Here is a 17,899-nt window from a genome sequence, read left to right as displayed (position 1 = left end):
TTTTGGTCTAGTGAATACAATCAACCTAAAATTTCCAATATGTATACAGTATATTTTCATGTTTTCTATTTAACCTCCTGCACTCAAAGTGTATGTGCATCTGCCTGTATTTTTCTGTAAAAGTGATATTCAGACCTAGACATGATGATCCACTATGTATGCTGTTTTTAATTAATTGGATTTTATGGAGTTTTTTTGTTCAATATAGATTGAGATTTAAGATGTTTTTAGGTTTTGATTTAGATTTAGTATTTTGTGCTTTTTTACTGTTTGTGCTTTTAGAAAGACAAATAAAGCTTGTTAAAAATATATATAGCCTAGTTGTCAACTATGTGCTATTTCGGAGCTGTGCCTAGTCTTGGGTTGGTTTGAGCACTGTCCTCTCCCATTTCCAAATAATTGATATAACAAATTAGTTTTTAGTGCAAATATACAAACAGTACGTTGTGGTATACACTACCTCTATGTGAATACTTGCGCCTTTTTTAGCGTAGTCCTTCTTCCATGCAGGACATACAGCAGGTAATTGTCAAGACATTTAAAATCCAAGTCAGTGTTTAATTAACAGCTCAATGACACACGATGAAGGTCAGATGGAGCTCAGTCCAGCATGCATGGTGGGACACCAGAGTTGAGGATGGCCAACACTGATCCATTATGCAGATTGCATGAAACTACAAAAATGGTTGGATATAGACGCAGGCTGTAACCATGTGATTAACCTTCCGAGGTCTGCAGGACTGCAAAGCTCATTTTCTCCCTGGTTTCATCCTTCTGCCTTACAGCAAGGGCCACCAGAGAAAAAGGAAAGTGAATTACCAACGAGCCAAGTTGGATACTGAGCTGGGACATTAAGGAAATGTGCATCCTTCACACCTAATTGTCATATGGGCTATATCTGACTAGTGCCCAGTCATTATCACGTAGTACCACACCACATTAGTGCCTGTTAATGGCAAGATAATGAATTTATAATTAATAGTTTAATTCATCCTCTATTCACAGGGCAACTGAAACCAAGGGGGCTAACAGCAGCTGTTAAGGGGTATAAATCAGCAAGATGGATGAAGATGGACAAAATAATATGTCAATATGATTGGTATTGCAGATGTGTATGCCTCTTGAGTGGCTATGAGCTAAGGACATGGAGGAGACCCCTGTAAAGTTTATGGCTCATAAGCAGGTAGGAAAACCTTGCTAAAGGGAGGGCCATGGGGAAAACATGCCTCTTATGTACTGGGGAAAAACGAGCGAATGAAAACAGTTTTGTTGTTGTTACTGCAAAATCAGAGCAGAACAAGAAGACTCTTAATGATCTGGCGAGTGATTTATGTTAATGAAGGTGATGGACCCTAGTTAAATCGTCCCAGAGCTTCCATATAGGACTGGGGCTGTGTTAAGGGGCAGGCCCCAAGGAGTGCAGCCACTCATCCGTTCCAGTTAGTGTGAATCAACCGATGTCAGGAGCAAGCTGCCATCTAAAGCACTCTCTTATATTCAGACTATTTCCATCACATTAAGTAGAGCGGAATACTGTACATAAGGGCTGTCCCTTCAGCTCTTTTCCAGATATGTCTTCCTTCATTCAGGCTTGGCCACAAGCACTGATTTGTTCTCAAGACACTGTACACAAACTACTGTTTTTTAAAGGAATCAGCAAAATTCTAGTTTTAGGTTACAAGGGCGATACTGTGAAGGAGGAGAAATGAAGCATTAAGCACAATTTCATTTGCGGAGAACATAAAAGTATAGTAAGCCCATCCTTTTTTAAAAAGTTTGGCAATTTGCTATTTCATATAACTTTCACTTGTCTCAGTGCTTCAGATTTCCACTGGATAACTCTCAATATTTTTCTGAGAATTGGTGGCAACAAGTCAGCTTCCTAATGACAAATTAAGAATATGACAGGCAGAAAAATTCATCTTTGGCCAAAGAGGCACATTTCCTCTATGATTTCCCTATCTGATCAAAGAGAGCATGACTCAGCATCTCTGTGCAAGAGGCCCAGTACATTTCTGAAGAAAGTTTCTTTTAAAAAAAAAATGATTCAAAACATTCAAGCTCCACAAACAGATCTTGAACAGAACATAGAGAAAACATTTGTTTCAACATTTTTCAGACCCTAGTGAATAAAAAAAATTCTACCTGACATGAAAATGTTTCTGTAAAATTACATCATTAGTAGAAACATTTTGGTGCATTATATTTACATGCACACTAAGATCATGTGAGACTCAATATATCAAATCCATATATTAAAATTCAGTTGAATATGTTAAATATAATTAAAACAAATATAAAGTAGCAGCCCGGGAACAGGCTTCGAGCTAAATATGTCTTAACCTCCAGGATAGGAATACCAGAAATGACAGGGTTACCCTGTTGCGTGTGTGTATATCACTGTAAGGGGCTGAGGCATTTCCATCATAATTTAGCCACATATTGCCTAATGGACAGTTTCATGCTGTGAACAAGTGGCCTCTTATGTAACCAGCTGAAATATATGATACCTGTGTAACATTCATGCCTCATGCCGTTCCTCGAGAGAGTTTCAAACCTTGCCATTTTGAACCGAAGTGCTCGGATACACATGGAATTCATTTCATTGGTGTAACCCTGGGAGCTGCATGCTCGAGCCCCGCACGAGGCAGCCGCTGGGCCTTCGAGCAAACGGCAGATTGCTTCAATAAATATGTTACAGAGCCGAGGTGCTCTGGGTTCAGGAACCTGTTAATCACATAAATATGTTTTCCTAGTTCCACAAGTGTACCTTGTGGACTCTGCCAGAAAACACATACAGGGTAATTGGGTTATTTAAAAATCACATTCAGTGTGGAAGGTGCCTTTGAAGCCTTTTGTTGTTGTAATCAAAGCCTTCTGATGTGCGATGCTTAAAATCTGGAAGTCAGTGCATGTTCTAAAATAACAGCATAGCCCCTTGGAGGAAGAGATGAGTAACAGCCCCCGTAATTGGCTAATAATTCATCATGCTTATGCTATTTGATATAATGTGCCAGATATCCAGGACTCTGCTTCTCATCTCACTGAATTTCACTTCTCTTTATGCAAAGTGTGCCCATGTTCCTCATATTATTGTGAGTTCAGTTTCTATTACCAGACCAGAAGTTACACAGGAATGTCATGTGACATACACATAACTCATAAAACCACTGATACGTCAGGACTACAGTACATATCCATGTGATTCTATACAGAAGTTAGCAGATACCAAACCAGACATAGAAACACCTACAGAAAGTGTGTGTCCAGTGCTGTGGCAGAGTGTCTACCAGCATCTGGAAGTCTCTTCCACAAGGAAGTAAACCAACTCACCTTTAGTTGATAGATAAATGATAAATGTTTGATGGGATTCGGATCTGGTGACTGGGAGTGCCATGGCATATAGTTAACGTCTGCGTCATGCTCATAAAATCACTGGATGACTACTTGTAGATAGCGGCATTGCCACCTCACAGGACACCTATTACTGCATAAAAGGTGTGCCTTCCTTGCCTTCTAAGGGTATGAAGGCACAAAAACCATGGCAGGAAAATGCACTGGACACCATTACAGAACTACCAGACCCCTTCACTGTTGAAACAATTGTGCTTTTATCAATTTTATTTGACTTTACGGGATATAGTATAATGTACAAGCAAACACAGAATGTAAAGGAGCTTTATGTAACACCATACATCAAGTTCCAGCTCTATTCTTTAAGCTGGAACCTTCATTAAGTGTTATGCAGTCTAAAAATACAAGTGTGACACTGGATGTTCGGACAGTAAGCAGGCTTCTTTAAAAATAAAGAGAAAAACCAAGGCATGTATTCACTGATTCTAGCACTTCATTGTTGAGTAATATAAAATGTGTGTGTGTGTGTGTGTATGTGCATGCATGTGTGCATGTTTGTGTGAGTGTGTGTGTGAGTGTGCGTACATGTGTGCATACGCATGCATATCCGTGTGAGTGTTCAGATTAGTGTACGCTGGCAACTTTCTTTGCAAGCTCAAGCAGAATGGGATATCTGAGGGTCCTACTCTTCCAAGAATCAGGAATCCCCTGGAGTCCGATCTGTTGGCATAAAGACAGCACATTTTCAGAAAGAACTAAGCCACATAGTGAGCAAGGTCAAAGATATTAAAATTGAAAAAAGTTGTGTAAATCATAAAAGGCTATAAATGTCCCACTGTTTCCTGCAAAAAATACCCCACTCTTTTTTTCTATTTCAACAAAAGACAACCACACAATAGTAAACGTCTGAAACAGGAACACTAAAAAAATAGGAATGAATGAATCCCTATCTGTAAGCAACAGCGATGTTAACTCAATGATGTGGCTCATTTTGCCAGTTCCATACCTGAGCCCCCAGACACGCCCCTATGAAGGAGCCTCTGCTACTGATGCAGCCCCCGCAGCGCATGGTGTCCCGGATCGCCTCATCGAACTCGCCGGCTGTCAGCACCCCATGTAGCGCTGCCTGGAATGCACCAGGCAAAACTGGCCAGGAACCACAATGTACCAGAGGAAGATGAGGGGCAACATTAATGGGTAACACAAATTTACATAAAGTAGTCAACTACCACTGTAGTACAATGACCAGGGCCCTGAAGCAGAATTTCTGAGTTAGCTGGATAACTGAGCTGTGTAAAAACTGGAACCCTCCCAAATCTGGAACATAGGCTGAAGTAGAAAGAGCTGTTCTGGATTTTACTTGGCACAGCTATCTAGCTAACTCAGTAATCCTGCTTCATGAAATACCCCAAGGTGGTCTTTCCAGTGGCTTATTTTACATACTTGCATACTTCCATCATGTCCTTTCCTCGCTTCCTTAGCTCCTCCTGACGAAGGACGCAAAGCAAGGATGCGAGGAAAAGAAGCGAGGATGGAGTAATCTAGAAAATGTGTATTAGGCAAATGAAACGTCCTTGTTCAGTCAAGCGTCAGTTGGAAGCCATGTCAATTACAGACGTGACAAATGGGGGGAGGTGGATCCACAGTTTGATCATTTATAAGTCATGTGTTCCAAAAAACAATTCTGCAAAGGATGCACTTGTGTTTCCTTGCCAAGTGTCCTTTGGGAGCCCCCTAGCTCTTTGCTCCTAGCTACTTCAAGGAGCATTTAATGGGTTGGAAAGGACTGCTTAAAGATGGAGGACCTCGATTGATTACTGGGTCAGTCGAGGACCGAGGAGAGAAGGACAGATAAAATAAGCGATTGGAAAGAACCCCATATGCATAGTAGCCATTAGTGGCGGGACATGTTGACCAAGCCTGAATTAAGAATAGCGATAAAAGCACTGACTAAAGGTTTTTTTATTTTATGACTAAATCACTTAATGGACATCCCAGTCTTTCTAATTCAAGTGATTTATTTGTAAATTTGCACTGCTGCTGTTACTGCTACTCAACAAGCATGTTGAGGGCTTCACACATTCTTGCATTGTTTATGGACGAATAAGCGGATTTATGCTGGATCAGAATGGAGAGCAGCTTTACAGACTAGATTCTACTGGTTTGATGAAGATGATATTTATTATCTGGTTGCTGCTGAGCTGTAGAGATGTAATGCCTACCTCATGTGTTTGTGAAAACACTGGGAATCAGCTCTTTGGGAGCCTTGGATAAGTTTTGCTTTACATGGTGAATGTGACCTACATTAAAAAAAGAGAAAAATAGTTTGACATGTCAGATTCCACAATTAGTGGGAGTACTAGTCACAATAAAATAAAAGTGTCTTTCAAGCTCTTGCTATTTCAAAAGTGTTAAGACAATATTCTTCACCAGGAGACTAATTTATTCCCTGTGCCTTTTAACTGCTTTTAAAAGCTTTTCTACAAGCATTAACTTGAGTTTTCTGTGCAGTCTGGAAACTTAAAATGAAAACTGTCCTGAATCGATGCACACACACACGCACACACAAACGCACACGCACACACGCACACGCACACGCACACACACACATAAATATCTAAAGTGCCCTCCATAACATTTGGGATGAAGACATATTTTTTCTTGATTTGGCTCTGTATTTCACAATCTTAAGATTTGTAATCAAACAATGCACATTGTGGAGAACACTGTATATATAGGCATGCAGACACACACACACACACACACACATATCTATATGTATATAATATATATACAATATATATATATAATACATAGACACAAACACACACATACATATTCCCTGCTCAGCATTTCCTCAGAGAACCACTCATTAAACAGGCCTAAAATTTCCTGGGTGAATTCTGTGTGTATTAATGCAAAACTAGCCTGTGCGTCACATACCGACCACAGCTCTGTCCAGATCCTGGGGGTTCTTCCTATACGGGTCATTGAGTTGTTCTAACACTGAATCCAGGGAATTTTGATTTGGACCATTCAGGATGTAATACTCCAGGAACCTAGGAAATAAGATGGAAGGTTTCTCAAATCTAACCATCAATTAAAATATAAAATGCCAACAATTATGTCACACTGCATACACTGCAAAGCAGGACCTTAATGCAGCTATACTTCACAGTTGTATACAGATTTGCTATATGGCTTATTTACTGTAGTATTGATGTGACCCTCCTTGCTATTGTGCAGCACATATGTTTTGTGCCTGTCTTTTGGAAGACATGCAAATCTAAGGTCCTGACTCACTGTGGTCAGTAAGTAAAAACCAATGGCTCTTATTTCAAAGGGTAAGGGGGTCTATATCCTGGCTATACACCAACACACTCTCACTCTGCCCACCTAAGCTTTTGCCACACTGTAATCTTAGCAATTCCCTTCCTCTCCACCTCTTCAGTGCTGATGTATGGCCAGCATTCTGTTGAAAAGGCCGCTGTGGGTGCTACACAGTGTTCAATGTGCGGACAGCTGTTTGACTTAAGGTGAGCTTCTCCACTTCATGGTAAAGAGTTTTGAGACTGTGAAAGGCATAATATGAATGTAATCCCTTATTACTGTCAATCATAATTGTGTGCAACCCCTCTAAAGATTTCAGAACATAACAAGAAAATAACAATTTGTTTAGGTTCATATCCTTTGAGGGCACATTCACTGTTGGGGTCAGTTCACCACCTGATAGCACAAAGGTAAACAGGTGTTCAGGCACTAATGCTCACCGGGCTGCAGCCAGTGTCACCACCACGCACAGGTCATTGTTCTGTGTGACACGGATGGCAGCCTCAACCTTTTCCAACATTTCTGGTTTCCCAGCATACAGGGCCACAACTGGAGCCAATTTTGCGATCCCGTCAATCTGATTGTCTATGTCACATCCTAAGGGGGAAAGACACACTTTGATATTGAAAAAATATTGTACAGATACAAAAAATACATCTAAGGAAAAGAACACTGAATACAAAAAAGGACATCTTACAAAGGACATCTCATGTTAAGTTTTGTTGTATTTCGAGCAAGGTGTACCACATGAATTGCTTTAGTGCATATTCAATGGTATAAATTAATACTACATAACTAGTACTTGTTACAAGCTCAGGTCTCTTAACCATTATACTTCACTGCCATCCCTTATATAATTTCTGTTCCTTCATGATCTTTCCTTGACTACTTAACTTGATTCCAAGTGCCCCTCTACAATCAAGTGAAATATCCTCAGGGGTAAAACTGTAGATTTTAACCAACAATGGCCATTTTTTTGTATAAACCCAATTTATAGCCAGTTCCTGTACCATAAATAAACCTAGTTACTCATGTTGTACTTGCGCAGTTACCAGTCTCTGTCTTGCCCGCATCCATATTTTTTAGGAAGCTCTTGAGGCTTGCATGTCTCCAGGGGCCCTCAATGGGTAACTGGACTCTTGGACCTTATAGTGATTAAATAAGAATATTTACATAAATGCTTAATAATAATAATAATAATAATAATAATAATAATAATAATAATAATAATATTTTTTTTTTCAGAACATAGTTAAGCATCTTGTTTATCAGTCAGAACACTGCTATGATGATTTAAAAAATTCACACATTTATCTGTGGAAGTGTCAGGCTTACCTCCTCTGGCCCTGTAAGGGTCATTGACAGGAGTGTCATATTCTGATCCTGGGCCAAAAAATTTGTAAGTACGCTGCTGTAGATCCCCCACATCTAGACCTGATGAAATGGCACACAAAACATATGGTCTGTCACTTAACTACTACACTATTTAAAAAGGTAGCATTAAAATGTACATTAAGCAGTCATGCAAACTAGCAGCTGTTTGCAATCAAAGAATAACATTTATCCTAGCTCTGCCAATATCAAAGTAAACACACTGACCCTGCAAATGCAGTGTTCACCTAATGTTTCACAATTACCATGTTTCATGTTCACATTTCATACTGAGAGCATGGGCCCAGAGGGTTTAGAACAAAGCGGGTTTTTACCTCTGCATTCACACAAAGACTCCAAAAGCACAAATGCCTGGTCACCATAACATGTTTGCTGACCAGTCTCCCTCCGGTAGAAAGGGTTAGCAGACTGAGGACGGAACTCTGGGCAGGGCCCTTCTTGTGCCAATATGGTGCTAAGCTTCTCGGGGTTGTATATCCAATGGAGTGGCTGTGCTGCAAGTGCAGATCATGGAGAAAAGGACCAATATTACATTGTAGTCTGCAAAATAGGCATATTATAGATGAACACACATGCCCCACGTTGCAATGATCACTAATGCTTCTGCACATTGTGAGAGCATTTACCTGAGTGCAGACCCACTGCAATTTATCACACTTAACATGACAGGCTTTGACAGATTACACAGTAGCCTACAAATGACTCTAGCTTCTAAGAAGAATGTTTCACACAAAAAATGACTTACACAAGCAGTAGAAAACAGAATGGTAAGCAAGTTATGCAAGCTGAGGCAACGCCCAAATTTCATTGCTTATCTGAGGTTCAGAAGAACATGTGCTCCGTTGATAAAGAGGGATGCTCTGAACTCCAGTTTTACAAGAATCGTACATTTAAATTTCAGCCAGGTTATAATGTACCACCTGTAGCATAGCCTACCTGCCGCATCTGCTACAGCTGCTCCAATAATCGCCCCAACAATTCTGTCAGCCAGAACCACTGCCATCTGCAGTCACCCCAGTAAACAATCAGCATAAAATTGCATAAGTAAGCCGTTAAAAACCGCTTAGAAAAATACCGTGTACTTGTCATCATGAACCTAAAAGAGTTGGAAAATGAGATACATAGGCTGCAAACATCAATTACCAGTTACCTACTGTCTTAAACTGCTAGATGCATTGCTTATTTGCGTACAGTACCATTTGGTTAATTATCAACAGCTGATAAGTGTGTCAATAGCTCTACGGTTAATATTGTACATCAGTACACAATAAAAGTTACTGTCATAATATCAAGTACATTCACGCTCGTACAAAACTGGTTGGGTAACTGTCGCAAATAAGGCAGCCTTGCAAAAAAAATGTAAGACTGCCAGGTAGCTGTAGCTGTTAAGAAACCCATTTAATTCAGCGGTATGACTATGTTCAGAAACGAAACTATGCTGTTTGGAGTAAGCCAACTAGGCTAAATAAAAAAGCCAGTGTAAAGGCATTCCTACCTTGCATTCTAGTCGAGCTCAGACCACTCTCCTATGGAGTTTCTCACTCGGACATTATGAAAGTATAACTTGTTACTGAACATCGCCTAGATGTTACTACGTACTCCTTTGGTATCTCAGACCACAACCATTATACACGCCCTCTTCTACATCTGGATGTCGTCCAAATATGGAAGTCGTCAAATAATACTATATGTAGGCTAGCCTATAGTTTAACCAATCGTTAACAAAAATATTAGAATATTTCAGCTTTTTGTAATTTTCAGTAAACGCATAAATCCATTAATTTATAATCGAAAACAAATTATTGTTGCTATTTCTTGCTGTCATTATTATTATTATTATTATTATTATTATTATTATTATTATTGTTATTATTATTAGTAGTAGTAGTAGTAGTAGTAGTAGTAGTAGTAGTAGTAGTAGTAGCTACTATATAGGCCTCGGCCACAGCAGACCCTCTTTTAACAATGCACTATCCCATGAAGTAGCTCCTGTTAAACATCTTGTCACACTCCACTGGTGTCGGCACAGTATGCAGAGCTACCTGATAGGCTTATCACCGACTCGATTCATCTAGTGGTTCAGCAACTTCAGTCAGCTATTCAAACGTAAAAATTTACTTTCGCTTGTGCACGATAAGCATACGGCGTCATTTAATTCTATTACTGTATTTCACAAAGCGGTCCCCTCGAGTTCTACCGATTAATTCCGAAAAATTACGGAAACCTGGCAGCGTTATAGAGCAATGCCTTCTGGATGATGTTGTTTTATTCTCTGAAATTCCGTATGGTTTTATCGCTTTTTAGTATGCAAAAATATGCAGCTAACGGGAATTTATTCAACTACGATTAGCCATCTGGTCTTCCATTAGTTGCAGTAGCCTCGTTTTCTATGCCGTTTGGCTGAGAAGTTTACGCTTTTGGGGCTGTGAATTCGCATTTTCTTGACTAATCGACAGTGCTATTGTTAGCGGACAAAATCATTGCTTTGATGGACTAGTTCAATTGGCAAGAGTCAAACTGTTGTGCTTGCTAAACATTCATTTCGGTCCTGTTCTGGGCATATCAGTCTGTTGAGATTTCGACTGAACAGTAGGTTACAATCAATGTGTGTTTATTTTCATAAAATCAATGAAATTCTGAAAAGCTGCTGATGTTGTGTTCTGTGTATGACGATGTGATATCAATAGTAATGTTGTGATAAAATTAATATGAAGTTAATGCTGAAAAACTTCATAAGTTCAAAAATGACAAATATCAAAAATAACAAGACACAGATTCTAACATAAAAATATGAATGCACCAGTAGTAAAGAACTCAAAAGCCATTCATTTAATCTAACCGACAATCACATATTTATTCAAGTTCCAAAACAAACAAAAAAAAAAAAAAAAGAGAAAGAAACACTGTGAGATTGACCCTGCACTGCAGTCACATATTTATTATTAGCTGCGCCCGCAGCTCTATAGCTCTGTCTGTTGGTCAAAAATGGTAAATGGTAATGTAAATGGACTGCATTTATAAAGCACTTTTATCCAAAGTGCTTTACAATTGATGCCTCTCATTCACCCATTCACACACACACACCAATGGCTGCCATGAAAGGTACCAATCAGCTCGTTGGGAGCAATTAGGGGTTAGGTGTCTTGCTTAGGGACACTTCAACACGCCCGGTGCAGGGGATCGAACCGGAAGCCCTCCAACTGCCAGACAACCGCTCTTACCTCCTGAGCTATGTCACCCTGTAAACACAAAAAGTGTCCCACCCTGTAGCGGCCACAGTTTTCGCCCCAGGAGGCTGAAATTTGGCATGGATGTTGGTCATGACCGAAGGTAGAGCTGAGTAACTTTCAAGGCCGATTGACAAAGAGGGGGCGTGGCGATGGGAGTGGCCTATCACAAAAAGGCGCATAACTCCCAAATAGATTCACAGATTTGCACAAGATTTTGTGGAAAGGTTGGCCATGAGCCAAAGAAGAGGTCACGTGTTTGTGTGAGGGTGTGTGAGGGGGTGTGGTGATGGGTGTGGCCTATCGCGAAAAGGCGTATAACACCCAAATGGATTGACAGATTTGCACAAGATTTTGTGGAAAGGTTGGTCATGAGCCAATGAAGAGGTCACGTGTTTGTGTGAGGGTGTGTGAGGGGGTGTGGCGATGGGCGTGGCCTATCACAAAAAGGCGCATAACTCCTGAATGGATTAACAGATTTGCACAAGATTTTGTGGAAAGGTTGTTCATGAGCCAAAGAAGAGGTCACGTGTTTGTGTGAGGGTGTGTGAGGGGGCATGGTGATGGGTGTGGGCTATCACAAAAAGGCGCATAACTCCTGAATGGATTCGCAGATTTGCACAAGATTTTGTGGAAAGGTTGGTCATGAACCAAAGAAGAGGTTACATGTTTGTGTGAGGGTGTGTGCATGGATGCATGCACACATGGATGCATGCGCGTGTGCGGTCGCAGCAATTGCGGATTTGCGCTTGTTTAAATCCAAAATACAGACATCTTGAGATTGATGTAATTCTGAAAACCTATATCATGGTTCTGTTGAAATTAAACTTACATCTACATGTAATGTAATGTAATGTAACATCTAAATTTGTATTTAATAATTGTCCCAGTCCCAAGAAAATAAGAATACTCTTACACCAAACTAATATTCTTTTAAATTATCTCTATACTGTGACAAACAATGCAGTATGGCAGGCCGTTTAAGCTTTTATCCAACTTGAACTCAATAATTAAATTTTAGCTAGTCACAGCTTGAATAAAATATAATTTTAACTAGTATAAATTAAATGATTGATATTAGGAATAGACATGTAAATAAAAGGCAAATTATTTTTGCATAGGCCTGGCCCAATCCAAACAATCAAGGTTCAATGGTCAGTGTTTCCCATAGCCTTGCTGCAGTCGCCTATGAATTTTACTGTGGCGGCTCATCACAATAAGGTTACCCGCCACATGAAAAAATAACAGTTAAATAATTATATTTCAGTTATATTGGTGAAAACACATGACGTGGCCTGGATTCAGACCCTGAATCGCCATGTGTGCATTATAGTATTTTTTTTCTGGCGAGAAAACGATAATACAAATATGGCGATTCGGGTTCAGAATGATCCAGGCAAGGACGTTGCTGCTTCCATGAAAATCAGACTCATTCGACTCTTTCTCAGTTGTTAGTTGATATCGTTCAATGACAAAACTAATAATCTGCTAGCTCATTGTCACCAATAAAGTTGTGTTTTCAATTTGTTTTTCAATTTATGTGCCCCTGGTTTCATCTTTTCTTTTTGTGGCTGTTTCCCACCTTGTCTGTACATTACTTTAGTGGCATTAAAAAATAGTCTGGAGTTTTTATTCCACTTCAAGCATTGCTAACAATGAACTAAAGTTATTGGTAGCTGAAGGTTTGCATGTCTTAACATCATTTGTTTGGTATAAATGTAGCGGTTCTCCATGATTCCACCGATTCTAAAAAATATATAGTTTTGAGTTGCACACAGGAAATGCGTCTGATGTGCCTTACGTCTCTGGAGAATTATTTGGATCGGATAGCATGGGTAACGTTCCAAATTATTGGCCAATAGAAACATACTATTGACACGCCTCTTTTTGCTTTCGACACACCCCTTTTGCTTGCAACATGCCTCATACTCTGGCCTGCAGATACTCCTGAATTTCCACGTTGAGATATATTACATTACATTACAGGCATTTAGCAGACATAGAGTGACTTACACAACTTTTACACAGCATTTACATTGCATCCATTTATACAGCTGGATATATACTGAAGCAATACTGGTTAAGTACCTTGCTCAAGCGTACAACGACAGTGTCCTAGCGGGGACCTGCAATCTTTAGGTTACAAGACCAACTCCTTACCCATTATACTACACTGCCGCCATATATTTTTTTCACCTTAGACTCCGTAGACTGGCTCCGCAGACTAATCAATATGAATTAATTTCACATTAATGCATTTGTGGTAAAGTGAGAATGTATTTACCAAATTACGCCATCCAGTGGCACTAGTTATTTTTGCCTCCCATCTACACAAAAAGCGAGACATCAGTACAACTCTGAGAGCATGCAACATATTTGCATGTTTAACTCTGCATTTAAAAGCCATAATTATGAAGGTATAATTATAAAGCTATTCCACAATCTCTTGCACTCTTCCCAGGTTATCATAGAATTATTGTTGGCTTTATCGTTCATAATAATTTGATTTTTCAGTGTTTTTCCCTTTTAGTGCCTGTCCCTTTAAGAACGTCAAAATGCAAATATTACCCCACCTTCATTCACACATCTAAATGAAACTCATTAACATTATAACTAGTTGAAATTGAATTCTTAATATTAAGAATTACTATTTTAACTAGTTCAAATGTAATCTTAATATCAAAAATTCTAATTATCTCTAATTTAAATTGATTTATTGATATAAAAAAGTGAGATTAATCGGCTTGCCGTAATTCAGGATGTTTTGCAGAATTGTAAAGACATGAGCTGTCATCCCAAGATGAAATTTCACTGTCAGTGCAGCTATAAAATGACAAATTACCACCACAATATACTGAGCAAATGGTGATTTGATTGGTGGAATGATGATCGATGTCACTGAGCTCATACACTTCGGGCAAAGAGCTTGGGTTTAAGCTTTTGATCATCTGGCAGCACAGTGGGGCGTGCCAACTTATGCCAAGACTTTAAAATAGCGGTGGGGGGAAGGGAAGATAGAAGCTGACCACAAACACATTGCGCTCTCCTCTTCCTTCCTGTGCTGGCCTGCCTCGGCAGGTTTCCTTCATCTTCCCTTTGATAAATCACAAATCCAGAGAAGGTTTCCAAATGTTATTCACCCTCTCAGGACTGTAGCTTCAAGCATAGTATCACTTTATTAGTCCTCAAGCTGTAATTTAAAAAGAATGTCTAATGCAAAAAGTGAAATGGATATGTATTTATTTACAGCATGAACTTAACTTTTGCTATTATGACTACCATACAGTATATACACTATATTAGAATACTATACTATAATAATAATAATAATAATAATAATAATAATAATAATAATAATAATAATAATAATAATAATTTTGAGTTCAATTTCAAAGTTTGGAATGCTTTGGACATCCAAACAAACCCGATAGCCAAAGTGTTCATATCGCCAAGGTTTTACTGTAATAATAAAAATAATGACAATGAAAATGGCAGTTGAATTTTCCTATCTTTTAAAGAGGACCATGCATTTTAAAGCGTAATACAAGTCTGTCACGTGTCATAATTTGTGAAAAACTGGTCTTGTTAACCTTAAGTGCCCTTTTTTTTGAATGTGTGTAACTGTGTACTAAAAGAGTGGGAATAATTTTGGTAGAGTGATGGGCCTTGCTCGGTCCTCTCCCCCACAGTGGGCTCTCAGAGATAGCTGAAACAGAAGCTTGGAGATGAAAAACAGAGACTGGATGCTGGCCAGATTACTCTTTATCTGCTCTGCTCTTGCATTGCCTGCCATCACTACAGCAAGCCAGCTGTCTACTGTTAAGTTATTTGCTTCATCATATTTTTCTAAATGCTGTTGTCAGCAGTATAAGGAGCTTAGGGTCACTCAGTCTTTTTCAAACATGAAGAGTGAATTAAAAGGAGAAGCTGACCATTGTTATATTTTCTAATTTCAGTTGTCCAATTTATAATTGGACATGTGATAACTTAATTTGGGGACTCTATTGTACTACTACAGTTGGTAAATGATGCGCTTGTGGTAAATGGGATGTGCTTTAAAAATGTACAAATGTGTTGAAGCACAATTCAGAGATCATATTGTAAATCCACAGATTCTTTCTAAAAAAAATGAAATTCAGAAAAGATATACTAAAAATCTGTAAGAAACAATTAACGTATGTGATTAATGTATTTTACAATATTTGTTCACACTGTCTACGGTATTATTAAATAATTTTTACTTTGTGCAGTTATTTCCTCAACATATGAGTGTCAATTACAGCAGCATCATTGTGGTGCAAGGTAGCCTACTTGATTAATATGAAAACTCTGAGAATTTCAGGACAAGCTTACATATCTGCATTTCCTAGAAAAAAGGATAAGACAAAGGTTTAAAAAATAATTTTCATGTCACATATAATGCAAACAATGCACACTAGTTAAAATGTTAGATAAGAGGTATAATGGGCATTTCTCATAAGAATGCTAATAAGAATGATTAAACTCTCACAATGCAAAATTCAACTTGAGTGTTGGATTTGATTTTATGTTCTTTGTTAATATACATACATAAACGTAAGCACAACAGCATGTATATTTGAACCTAGAGGATAGCACATGAAAGCTTGCCTAAAAATACTTCATTGGAATGTGGACCTCTTTGGAAACAAATAAACAAGCACACATCTGATGATACTGATATTACAAGTTAAAAACAATGGCAAGCATATAAATCACTGCAGCATAACTTGACAACAGAAAGTATAAACACTTGATGATTCATGGATGTCCCTGAACTTCAGAAGTGGGTTCTGATTTTAGATGTTTTTTTCATGTGCAAATTCTCCTCAATCGAGACATGTTCAACATGATGACATTTAAATTACGAAAAAAGTCAGCCTTAATCTTGGATCTTAATGAGAACTATTTTTATAAGTTTATTAATTTTCTTATGGGCATTTGAATTTTCACTGTGATAGAAGCACAAAAACTGCCTCCAATACACCGGATTATACTTGTAAAAAATGTGTCTTTGGAATTAGTGAGACATTGTAGAATCCATCACTCATAATTCCACCAATTACATGCTCAACTGATTCGACAGAGCATTACTCAGTGCAATTATATGTACCCATCCAAAATGACAGAAGTCTGATTCTCTGCCATTAAGTGTTTTGCTTGCATGCACAAATATATGTGTGAGTTAAAATGAAGGAAAACAATACAAGGACTCCAGAAATACAAATACACAAGAGCAGTGTCACGGACATGTTAATTTTCACTTCATTTCAACACCTTACACAATGAAGAAGCTGATTGGAATTTTCAGTTTCCCTGCAGCGAGGAGCCATTAATTTAACCTACTCTGCTCTCCTCCAACAGGCCTCTGGCAGAGGCCAGTTTAATCCTCGAGTAATGCAAGCTTTTCAGGGGCTGGTGCCTTGCAGAGAAGGGCACAGGAGGGATTCCCCCTCCCACACAATCCCCCCGTGAAACAGTTTGAGTGGATTTTATGGGCTTGCAGAAAAGTACAGTGGAAAGCTGAAGCCAAACTCTGACATGCCCATTCTACTGTTCATCCAACAGCCCCCACTATTTGTGCTTTTATGCCTTCTGGGAACAAAAGAGATGATCGATGGGTACAGCTTTGTGTAACTAGTCACCTCTAACCACCTCTTTTGGACGGAGTGTAGCACAGTGGGTAAGGAACTGGGCTTGTAACCGAAAGGTCGTAGGTTCGATTCCCGGGTAGGACACTACCGTTGTACCCTTGAGCAAGGTACTTAACCGAAATTGCTTCAGTATATATCCAGCTGTATAAATGGATACAATGTAAAATGCTATGTAAAAGTTGTGTAAGTCGCTCTGGATAAGAGCGTCTGCTAAATGCCTGTAATGTAATGTAACCACTTCTCTATAAAAGTGGTAGCTAAACTTGTTCACTGATGTTTATAGTTATTAATTCAGTTCATTTCTGGTATGGGAAAATATAGCTATTGTTGCAGGATAACATCTACAATGGGTTTCATGATATTGCATCCTGCAATTTCACCCCGGTTTGAAGAGTAACTACTCTTCCACAATAACAAAAGCCTGCATTCAGTAACAGAGGGCAAATCTGCTCTCCATAACAAAGGTTCAAAGAGGCTTTCATTTCCATAATTTGAAGGAAGTTGCCAAATATGGAACATACAACTTTAATTTTATGTCCCCTCTGAATAACCTGCCTATGTTATCAAGCCACCAGCAGTAGGCGATTTGATCCGCATGCTATCGCGTCCCTTTAAACGCTACGAACACCTATCGTATCATATAGATGATTGAAAGACATCACGTTGTGTTCCCCCATTTTGATCAATTATTCATCAGTCCCCTGGAATACTCTGAAAGATGTCTAAATCAGAAATGTAAACAATTGTAAACACCGCGCACACGGAGAGGCATTATAAATAACGTCGATTAATATGTTTACAGTGATGATGCTTTTCCCGTGAAATCGCCGATTGTTCAGTTAGGCGTTTACAGAAACAGTAGCTGCTTTCACGCTCTCGTGGATACAGCACTTCAAAGGAGGCGGTGTCTGTCTGTTCGGAACA

The 17,899-nt window shown here is 39.0% G+C and overlaps 1 protein-coding gene across 2 annotated transcripts; it reads right to left on the bottom strand.

Annotated features, from left to right (window-relative positions):
* Nucleotides 1-3,587: 3,587 nt before the first annotated feature.
* Nucleotides 3,588-9,796, bottom strand: LOC135253233 (crystallin J1B-like). 2 transcript variants are annotated; one of them, XM_064332274.1, is made up of 10 exons: nucleotides 9,572-9,796; nucleotides 9,013-9,172; nucleotides 8,391-8,570; nucleotides 8,020-8,118; nucleotides 7,737-7,829; nucleotides 7,125-7,281; nucleotides 6,298-6,413; nucleotides 5,577-5,654; nucleotides 4,361-4,500; nucleotides 3,588-4,074 (listed from the first exon to the last, which is right to left on the bottom strand). In XM_064332274.1, the coding sequence occupies exons 2-10, from the start codon at nucleotides 9,077-9,079 to the stop codon at nucleotides 3,979-3,981; spliced, it is 1,026 nt and encodes a 341-aa protein (XP_064188344.1). In that variant the 5' UTR covers nucleotides 9,080-9,172; nucleotides 9,572-9,796; the 3' UTR covers nucleotides 3,588-3,978. The 2 variants fall into 2 exon arrangements, with proteins under 2 accessions (XP_064188344.1, XP_064188343.1); XM_064332273.1 differs by having other exon boundaries at nucleotides 9,013-9,079; nucleotides 9,572-9,784.
* Between the last annotated feature and the right edge of the window lie 8,103 nt (nucleotides 9,797-17,899).

The sequence above is a fragment of the Anguilla rostrata genome, chromosome 4 (genome assembly GCF_018555375.3).
Source record: "Anguilla rostrata isolate EN2019 chromosome 4, ASM1855537v3, whole genome shotgun sequence".
NCBI classification, from domain to species: Eukaryota; Metazoa; Chordata; class Actinopteri; order Anguilliformes; family Anguillidae; genus Anguilla; species Anguilla rostrata.
This window is presented reverse-complemented; position numbering and strand designations above follow the sequence as displayed.